The sequence below is a fragment of the Berghia stephanieae genome, chromosome 12 (assembly GCF_034508935.2).
Source record: "Berghia stephanieae isolate SIO BIC M18660-M18661 chromosome 12, UCSD_Bste_1.3, whole genome shotgun sequence".
In the NCBI taxonomy this organism is placed as follows: domain Eukaryota; kingdom Metazoa; phylum Mollusca; class Gastropoda; order Nudibranchia; family Aeolidiidae; genus Berghia; species Berghia stephanieae.
Genome location: NC_088371.1, coordinates 23,435,029 through 23,446,138, shown reverse-complemented (window position 1 = coordinate 23,446,138; position 11,110 = coordinate 23,435,029). Strand labels below are relative to the sequence as shown.

At 38.2% G+C, this 11,110-nt stretch overlaps 1 protein-coding gene across 2 annotated transcripts in view; it reads right to left on the bottom strand.

Annotated features, from left to right (window-relative positions):
• The window catches only part of LOC144957523 (carbohydrate sulfotransferase 11-like), a 142,898-nt gene that overhangs the window by 62,557 nt on the left and 69,231 nt on the right, over positions 1-11,110 (bottom strand). For both annotated transcript variants that reach the window (XM_078888855.1, XM_078888854.1), the window contains exons 2-3: positions 9,184-9,446; positions 7,561-7,695 (exon numbers count right to left, since the gene is read on the bottom strand). In XM_078888855.1, coding sequence (XP_078744981.1) covers positions 7,561-7,648 — 88 coding nt within the window. In that variant the 5' untranslated portion in view covers positions 7,649-7,695; positions 9,184-9,446. The remainder of the gene's footprint in view (positions 1-7,560; positions 7,696-9,183; positions 9,447-11,110) is intronic.

Below are 11,110 nucleotides of genomic sequence, written 5' to 3'. Positions count from 1 at the left end.
TAATTTACCCTTTATAAACCCAAATTTTCCCCCCGGTTTTTAAAAGAGCGAAAAGGAAAATCCCAAATTGCTTGAAACTCTTTGGATAGGAGAGTCTTTTCAAATGGCGGAGGGGCCCTTTATTTTCCTTGTTAAAATGACAATCAGGTAAAAAGGGGTTGATCTTTGATTAAAACCAAAATTTTGCTTGATGGGCTGATGCAAAGACACTGTATTTGTTTCCCAGGTATTTCCCCCCTATCGGCCGGAAATAAAAATTGCTTCCCCCCTTTTGGATTGACGTATTTACAATCAGACAGGCGGGGTCATTTCCTTTTAAACAACCAAGCGAAAGGTGTTTGATCTTTGGGGTTTTTTAAAAATCAAAAGCTTGTTTGCAGCTAAATGAAAGGGGCCCCCTTGTAGAGTTGTCCTTCAGATCTATTTGACCCTTTATAAACCCGGGGGTTTTTTACGGTTTCTATGCGGGGAAAGGGGAACAATAGAAATTGGCTTGCTACTCTTTGGATAGGATGCTAGTCTATCTAAACAGGCGGGGAAAAGGGGGGGTTGTTTGTTTCCTTGTTACAATTTACAACTCGGTGAAACGGGTCTGAAACTTTGACTTCAACTCGAAATGCTTGACTGCGGCTGATGCAAAAAATACACTGTAGTTGTCATTCAGGGCCTAAAAACGCGTCATAGTAGCTCTGATGGAGCCCAAAAATTTTGTGTTTTTTTCGATTTTTTTTCCCTAGGACGAGGCAGGTTTTAGATAGAATGCGCTTGGCCCAAGGGGGTTCACAACTTGCCATCCGGAAGGGATAAAGGACCCCCCCCACAAACTCTGGGTAACCAAGAAATTTTATAGTCTGGTTTTAAAACAGTTTGTGAGCACAAAATCACCCCCCGCGAATGGCAAAAACAATAACAAAGGCCTGAGTAACGTCATCTTCGAACTATCTATAATATCTTGCACAAACCTAAAAGATTTAAAACTAAACATGACGTCAAAATATGTCATGGCGGGTCCCAGCGTAGCCGTCGTTATGTTATAACCTGCTACTGAAATCCAAAAGGACTGACAGTTTGACGTCATTATTTGGTTTTTGCACCGCCTAGTGAGTTGTCGTTAGTAGAGCTCATGTAAACAAGTTATTTCATTGGTTGAACTATTGAATACAACTCACCATTTTTTTTCTTTTGTGGTCAAAGACTGGCATTTTGACGTCATGTTTTGGTCAGTATCAGGCCATAACTTTACGAAGGCCACGGTCCCAGCGTAGCCACCGTTTATATTTATTGTGACCCCTCGTCTCAAAACGGTATTGTGTCGGAATGATTAAAATGCCATTAAGTCAAATTCTAGTTAAACTGGTCAAAAATTGGAATAGTCGCTAATTAGCAAAATAAAATATAACATTCATCCTCCACAATAAAATATAACCTTCATTCTACACAATAAAGCATAAAAAAAACTCAACACAACTCTGATATTTCTGGTAATAGATTCTATTTTCAGCATCTTAATCATGCCGACATAATACCGTTTTGAAGCGAGGGGTCACATATCTCCTGACACTGAGAGCTACAAGGAATTATAGTTTGACGCCATGTTTTAGTTTTGTGCAGCGTCTTGTGAGTTGTCATTGGTTGAACTATTGAATACAACTCACGATTTGTTTTCTTTTGTGACTTAATTTTTTGTTCAGTGTCAGGTTAAAAGTTCACGATGGCTTTGGTCCCAGTACCAGGTTAATGATGTCATGAGTTTAGTTAAAATACTCACAAAACCCACCAGCCAGATATAACACACACAAAAAAAAAACACTAAACTATGTTTAACCTTGAACGTTTATAATCTGATATAATCTAGTGAGAACTAATCACCAAAATGGCTGTCTAAAATGAAAATCAAAAAGCTGCGTGACGTCAAGTACATTCTTTCTCTAACTTGTAATGCTTGGAACGCATTGACTCGTTCTGCGATGTTGCTTCATTCATGAGAACTGCAAGTTTTTTTTTTGTTTTTTTTTTTCACTGTTCGTCTCTTTTTAACAGCTTCACATGATGCCTGTTAATAGCTTTAATGGCCATAAAGAGACGGGCCCACCATGAGATAACGAGCTAGCTGTACGGAAAGAAAATATCAAAGGAAAATCCGATGGCTTTTTTTATAGTTTAATTTTTAAAACTTTGACGTGAGGTGTGCATGTGGAAGGGGGGGGGGGGGGGGGCATGGCCGAGTGAATAACGCATTGCCATTACACCCAAAATAAACAGGTTCGAGCCCCGCTTTAATTGTGTAATTTTGAGGTCCTTCAGAACCATTGTGCCAATGGAGCTGGAGTTTATCCCGGTTTCTATAGCGTGAAACGAAAAAAATATCAATTGCTTGATACCCTTTGGATTTGAGGCTAGTCTATCACAACGTACTTTTTCGCCAGATCTAACATACCCAGCTACTCAATCACTGCTGGGTGAACGGGAGGGGGGGGGGGGGGGGGGGCAATACCGCCGATAAAAAAAACCTGTGTAGTTTGATATGTTTACCAATGACTATCGCTGTTTACATTCTGACGACTGTCCGAGAGACGTGGCTATCAAATATCTATTGTGAGAATAGACATGATCTATAGATAGTATGCAGATGACGTCACTCAGGCCTTTGTTATTGTTTTTGCCATCTGCGTTTGGGAGTTGTTCTCACTAAACTGTATTAACCAGACTATAAACGTTCATGGATACACACAGTTTTGTGTGTTGGTCCGTTATACTTCCGGATGGCAATGTTGTGAACTCCTTGGCCAAGCGCATTCTATCTATATTAACTTTCCATGTGCTTGAGGTCATTGGTCACACTGGAATATCTGCTCAAAGTGACCCACATAGCGAAAAGTTTTCACAACTTTTAAAATATCTAACATCACGATTGGTCATTTGATTCAGCTTGACACATGGGTATGTTTATAACATTTGTAAACAAAGCAGCGTGTTTACATTTGTTAAGAAATATCCAATCGTTGGACAGCAGCAAATCATGTGATTGATAAGCTGTTTTTACGAAAACATGAATATAGATAGTTCGAAGATGACGTCACTCAGGCCTTTGTTATTGTTTTTGCCATCCGCGTTTGTGAGTTGTTCTCACTAAACTGTATTAACCGGACTATAAAAGTTCTTGGTTAGACAGAGTGTGTGTGTTGGTCCGTTATACTTCGGGATGGCAATGTTATGAACTCCTTGGTCAAGCCCATTCTATCTATAGATCGCTCCCATTTCCCACTGTATGAATCAGAATAACATCTATGGCAAAGAACCAAATTATGGATGTACAAAATCAACTGGCCGTTTTGTTTTTTTTTCCCACCCACAGTTGAATCAACACGTGACGTGTCGAGGCGTGAGATTTTAATGACCGACTTTGTCAGATGTGTGGATAGGACCTTAGACATCGTTAACTTATAGATACAATGCGCTTGGCCAAGGAGTTCATAACATTGCCATCCGGAAGTTTAACGGACCAACACACAAACTCTGTGTAACCATGAACTTTTATAGTCTGGTTAATACCGTTTAGTGAGAACAACTCACAAACGCGGATGGCAAAAACAATAACAAAGACCTGAGTGACGTCATCTGCATACTATCTACGAAGATGACGTCACTCCTGTCTTTGTTATTGTTTTTTTTTTTTTGCACCGCCTTGTGAGTTGTCGTTAGTATTGCTCATGGAAACAAGTTAGTTCATTGGTTGAACTATTGAATATAACTCACGATTTGTTTTATTTTGTGGCAAAAGCCTTTTATTTTGACTTCATTTTTTTGGTCAGTGTCAGGCTATAAGTTAACGATGGCTATGGTCATAGCCCACCACCTTAAAGGTCGTACTTAAAAAAATAATAAATAAATAAAATAGAATAAACAAAACAACTAATTTTTTTTTTAATTAAAAAAAAAACAAAAAAAAAACAAACCTCCCCTCAAAGAAAAAAAAAAAAAAAAAAAAAAAAAAAAAAAAAAAAAACAAACAAACCCAACCCCCCCCCCCCCCCCCCCCCCAAAAAAAAAAACAACAAACAAACAAAAACAAACAAAACAAACAAACAAGAAACAAACAAAAAACCACAAATCAAAAGACACGAGCCTTCGCCAAGAGGTCACTTTCAGTACATTCGCTACACCAAAACCCAAATACAAAATTACTGTGAAAAAACTAAGGTAAAAAAGAATTGTTCTCATCAGAATGTTCTGGGTTGAATAAATAAGGGGAAAATAAGCCCAGGCCTGCCTAGTACTACGAAAAATTCGTATAAATACGAATTCTTGGCTCCAGCTACAGAACTACATACATCTCTTTGACTCAATAAATCTTGTTGAAAAGGAAAGTTTAGTTCCTTAGAACCTTTATTCAGGACTTAGGAGCATATTTGGACCATGCTACGGGCAAATTGGTTATTTCTAAAGCTATTTAAAGTGAATGTTCCTTTTATTTCTCCATTGGAAACTAAGGATTTCAAGTAGGCGGCTCAGAGCATAGCATCGCATGTGAATCCCAAATTTCATTTCCCCTCGAAATGCAGATTTTTTACGCCCAAATTCGTTTAATGGGCGGACAGTTTATGATAACTGGTTCCGGTTGACTTCAGACCGACCCTTACATATTTTTTTCTCTACACCAACTCCACCCATCCCAAGCTGGACTATATCATCATCATTCTATGATATTGTGATACTGTTTTTTACTCCTGCCTGACCTGTTTCTGTTTCCGGGATGAGACAGTTAAAGTTATATGTGAGCCCTCGTCTCAAAACGGTATATTGTCGGGATGATTAAGATGCTGAATATTGACTTTATAGCCAGAAATATCAAAGTTGTGTTGAGATTTTTTTATACTTAATTGTGGAGAATGAATGTTATGTTTTATTGTGATAATTAGCGATCATTCCAATTTTTGACCAGTTTAATTATAATTTGACTTAATAACAGTTTAATCATCCCGACTTAATACCGTTTTGAGGCGAGGGGTCACATATGTATTTTTTTTTTCTGGGGGGGGGGGGGGGGGTTGTCCTAAACGAAAAACGTATTTTGTCATGCCCAGCAGCATGTTTTCTTCTTCATCTCTCAGTTTTTTTTCTGCTTTCTTGTCGTGACCGCCGACATGAAGACAGGAAAATATTAATGATAATAATATTATATAATCACTGTTTTGATTCTGGACTGACCACCATATTGGAGTTGGCTCTGGGTGGAATCTGCCGCCCGAGTGCAATGGGTTTAATTAAGGTATTTGTGTGGAAGAAAATAAATAGCTCAATAACCTTGGTGGTGGTGGTGGTTGTTGTTGTTGTTGCTGTTGTTATTGTTGTTGTTGTTGTTGTTGTTGTTATGGTTGTTGTTGTTGTTGTTGTTGTTGTTGTTGTTGTTGGTTTAGAAGTGCTGGGAAAAGTTATGCTGTCATTATAGCAGCCTTCTTTTATAATGATTAACTAATTATTTGATCATTCGTTTATTCATTTACATTTATTTCTTGGTTGATTTATTTAATCATTCATTACATAATTAATTGGTTAACTAATTAATTCATTTATTTACTTACTTCGGTCAACGTGTACTTATTTGAAGTTCTGATAACCCCAAATTGTTACGAGCTCATTGTCGGAATAGAAATATACTCTTAATCCATCAGAATATTAAAACGAGCCCATTATTCTCGCTTTGCTAATCAGACATGCACCAATGCGCATGCAGTCTTTGGTTTAAAACTACTTCAGAAGGTGGTTTGAATTAATGACTTGCCGAAAGTAATAAGGAAAGAAAGAAAATAAAACACGGAAGAAACCCCAAAAAACTTCAGCTCTTATATAGCGCAGTATCCACAAAATGTGCTCAAATCTCTTTACAAAGGGTCCCTGACCAATAGCAACACGTAACATGTAGAACAAGACATGACGCCTGTTAGGCGAGATGACAATTGTTGTCCCCCAAAAAATAGACTAATCTGTCAACGGCCAGGTACTCATTTTACACCTGACTACGATGAGAGAATGTGAGTAAAGAACCCTTTCCAAGGACTCAACAATGCGCCGAACGAGGCTCGAACACAGGACCTTCTGATCCGAAAGCGAGTGTCATACCACAAGACCATGTAGCCGCACGAAAGAAAAAAAAGAAGAAAAAAAAGGTTAAAACACAAATTAATAAAAGTAAAAAAAAAAAAAAAAAAAAGAAAGAGAGAGAGGAAGAGAGAGAGAGAGAGAGAGAGGAGAGAGAGAGAGAGAGAGAGAGAGAGAGAAGAGAGAGAGAGAGAGAGAGAGAGGAGAGAGAGAGGAGAAGCAGAGGAGGAAACAAGCGTGAGAAATTGACATCTCATGTAGATATAGATACGCATTTGAGTGGAAGAAAAAAGAAACAAAAACGTTATGGCTTTCAGATTTCTGACCGAGTTCCTGAGCCCCGATGGTGAGAATGCAGTCATTAAAAAGTGGTTGGGATGATGGAGAAGAAAAAATATATATGTGGACAGGGGCAGAGGGCTTGGTCACTCAACTACATAGTACCTTTCCAGGAGTATGATAGAATTTTGCATGGATAGCAAAGGTATAATATATTATACACTTTGTAATGTATAGTGTGTACTGCTGTTCTTTGGAAAAACACATTATTATTTAGAAATTTGACCAGAAAATTCGTCCTTCAAATATCGATCGGTTTAAATGACCCTCTTCTTAGCAAAAGCTTTTAAAACTGGGACTTCGCGAAGAAGAAGAAGAAGAAGAAGAAGAAGAAGAAGAAGAAGAAGAAGAAGAAGAAGAAGAAGAAGAAGAAGAAGAGAAAGAGGAAGAGAAAGAGGAAGAGGAGGAGGAGGAGGAGGAGGAGGAACAACGACAACATATCAACAAGGAGGAGAAAAAGGACAAGAAGAAAAAGAATAAGAGAAGCAAAGAGAGGAGCAGGAGGAGGTCATTTGATTGCGTTTATGGGACTCACGCACACACACATACACACACACACACATGCGCGTGCGCACACATACGTACAGATGGAGAGAGAGAGAGAGATATAAAGAGAGAGATAGAGAGAGAGAAAGTGAGAGAGATAGAGAGAGAGATAGAGAGAGATAGTGAGAGAGATAGAGAGAGATAGAGAGATAGAGAGAGAGATAGAGAAAGAGAGAGATAGAGAGAGAGAGAGATAGTGAGAGAGATAGAGAGAGAGATAGTGAGAGAGATAGAGAGAGAGATAGAGAGATAGAGAGAGAGATAGTGAGAGAGATAGTGAGAGAGATAGTGAGAGAGATAGAGAGATAGAGAGAGATAGAGAGAGAGAGAGAGATAGAGAGAGAGAGAGATAGAGAGAGAGAGAGATAGAGAGATAGAGAGAGAGAGAGGCGGGTTACGCACTCATATAAATAAATAAATAAATAAAAAATGTAATTAAATGTATTCATCCCCAGGGGAAAATTTATCTTTAGGGTCTATTCCAATGGAAGATTGGAATCACCCAGGCGTTAGCTGCAGTGCAGCTATATTGTACTGTATATTGTACATATTATTAATATACTATTGACAACTTACCCAAAGAGACGACCAGCACCACCGCCAACACCCAGATGTTCATAAAGAACAGGGTAATCTTCGCCACGGTCACCGCTGACCTATACATTTTTCGAGCCAGTCTGGATTTTAACCTCCTGGGCCAATTTTGGTACTCTGGAAATGAAAAGAGAAAGGCAGAAAATTTAATGTAGATATTGCATAATTTTTCTGAAGTGTCTTACTCAATGATGCAATACCCAGCCATCGTTTTGTTATAGATAGTTCGAAGATGACGTCAACTGTTATTGTTTTTGCCATCGGCGTTTGTGAGTTGTTCTCACTAAACTGTATTAACCAGACTATAAAAGTTCATGGTTACACAGAGTTTGTGTGTTGGTCCGTTATATTTCCGGATGGCAATCTTGTGAACTCCTTGGCCAAGAGACAGAGAGACAGAGAGAGACACAGAGAGAGACACAGAGAGAGAGAGAAAGACACACACACACACACACACAGAGACAGAGAGAGAGAGACAGAGAGAGAGAGAGAGAGAGAAAGACATACACACACACACACACACACACACAGACAGAGAGAGAGAGAGACAGAGAGAGAGAGAGAGAGAGAGAGAGAGAGAGGAGAGAGAGAGAGAGAGAGAGAGAGAGAGAAGAGAAGGGACGCCCAAAGACTAGATGGATGATTAGGGTGTAGGATGATATGAAAGAACTGGGCCTGGAGGAAGATGATGCAATTAACCGGGATGCATGGAGATGTGGCATTCATTATGGCAACCCTGCAAAATGGGAGATAAGCTGAAAGAAGAAGAACATGTAAAACGAGGCATCACGGTTGTTAGGCGATAACAGAGAAAATTCTGTTAATTCCAGGTACTCATTTTACGCATGAGTACGCAGAGAGAATGTGAGTAAAGAAGAGCCTTTTCCAAGGACAGCGCCGCTCAGAGCGGGACTCGGAACACCGGGCCTTCCGAACCGAAGGCGAGTGTCTTACCACAAGACCTCTATTTATTTACATATACTGTGGACGTTTCGGGTTTCCCCTTTATCAACAAAACAATGAAATGGAATGAAAGAGTACTGCAAATAAGTAGGTAGTCCACGTCGCATAGTGTTAATTTGATTCTAAATTTAAATAGATAAAACGTTTATTCAAGATGAACAACTGCCTAGAGAGGGGTGGGTGGGGGGGGGGGGGGGGGTATGGAAGGACTCCCGAAATTTGTAGTTGTCTATGTCATCAATACATTCACTTATTATTCATATGCGGCTATGTCTGTGGTCTTGTAGTATGACATTCGCTTTCGGATCGGAAGGTCTTGGGTTCTAGCCTCACTCGCTCGGCGCATATTTGACTCCTTGAAAAAAAAAGGCTCTTTACTCACATTCTCTCACCGTACTCGGGTGTAAAATGTGTACCTGGGCGTTAACAGCGTTGTCTCTGTCGGGAAAAAAATTGTAATATCGCCTCACAGGCGTCATGTGTCTTGTCTCGTTGTACATGTTGCGTGTTGTTGTTGGTCAGGAACCCTTTGTAAAACGCTTTGAGCAAGTTGAGTGGATATTGTGCTATACAAAAGCTCAATTATTTATTTTTAAAAAATTATTATTAATATTTTACAATGTCTTATTTTGCTATACTCACGTGTAGGAAATGAGTTGAAATATTCACACCACTTATAACGAGGAAAAAAGTCCTATATCGAGAATGATTAAATCCAACTAGAATTACACTCCGTTCACCTTTGTCTATTTATCTCTATAGTTTAAACTCCAAGCACGAATAAGACTCAAATCACTTATCACACACAAACTATGCAGTTCTATTTTCTTCAGATTTTTTATTCATTAGCACACACACTACAATCCGAATACCTGGTTCGTTACACAGGGCCAGAAAATCAAAATCTAAAATATGGAAGAAAATAATGAATGAAGTTATAAGAACAACACAGAGGCTGAAATTCCACATACAGGAGCCACTTTAATGAATAAAAGTAAATATAGATAGTATGAAGTTGACGTCACTCAGGTCTTTGTTATTGTTTTTTTTTGCCATCCATGTTTATGAGTAATTCTCACTAAACGGTATTATCCAGACTATAAACTTTAAGGTGGCATAATATAGTGTTGTGTGTTGATTCGTTATATTTCCGGATGGCAATGTTGTGAGCTTATTAGCCAAGCGCATACTATCTATAAGAGACCAACACACGAAACTCTGTGTACCCTTGAAAGTTTCTAGTCTGTGTAATACAGTTTAGTGAGAATTACTCATAAACATGGGTGGCAAAAAAACAATACCAAAGACCTACGTGACGTCAGCTTCATTCTATCTCTACTGACTTGCTCACTGGAGTTAAAGTGGCCTTCCCTGAGTGGCGCCTGTATATGGAAGTTCTTCCAACACAAAAAAAAAAAACAAGCTTACAAAACAAACAAACAAACAAACAAACAATCACACTAACAAACCAACTCATCCACCGGTAACTAAACACTTGATCAAAATAAAGATAAAATTTAACCTGTGCTGATTTCTTTTCGTTTGTTTTCCGTTTATATTTTTAATCAATTAAACTTTTAAAAAGATTTTATTATCAATATCGAAACACCTGTTAGACAATAATCGATCTGTCTCTAGTCTGGAAAATTAAAAAAAAAAAATACACAACAAAAAAGAAAAAACACATTTGTAAAATTTTAGCCAGAAAACTCGTCCTTCAGATATTGATCGATTAAATTGATCGTCATCTTGTAAAAAAAAATAAATAAATAAAACAAAACAAAACAAAAACAAACAAAACTAAAAAAAAAACCTGCCAAACCTTGAGTCTTTTAAGAGTTTTCGATATGATCGAAATCGATTTAATCCATCGATATTTCAAGGACGATATTTCTGGACAATTTTGTTTTAAAAATGTATTTGTTGAAGTTTCAACACACACACACTCACAACAAACACACACACACACACACACACATGTACAAAAAGGTTGATGTCTGGTACGCATGATCACAATATGCAGTATGCATCGCTTGTTTCAAACAATCTACAGAGGTGTAATATAGATCAGAGAATCGCTTGGGTCACACCTCATTGAAACCAACACAAAGTATATTTCTGTGAGGGGAAAAAAAACACATCAAGACAACGAGAACAATACTAATATGATAAAGCCGTAATAAACGGCAATTATAGAAAATCTTCAATTTCAATCTTCAATCTTCAAAAGCTGGTATTTGCATAAGGGGCCCATCACGGCAAATGTTCACTTGACGTCACGGGGCTCTTTATGGTTGTTTTTAGACAGCCAATAAGACGATAAGATCTCATAGAATTCTATCAGTTATAACAAAATATCAATAGGATATTCAATGAAAACGTCAATAGGAGCGATCTATATTCATGGTTTTCGTCCAAGCAAGTCATCAATCACTTGATGTTTTGCTCTCCAACGATTGGATGTTTCTTAACTTCCTCCTTACCAGTCATTTTCAGGAATTCCCCCAAAACGTCACACCCAACTAACACAAAAACATATGTTTTTATCACTCAGACATAATAACAGTAA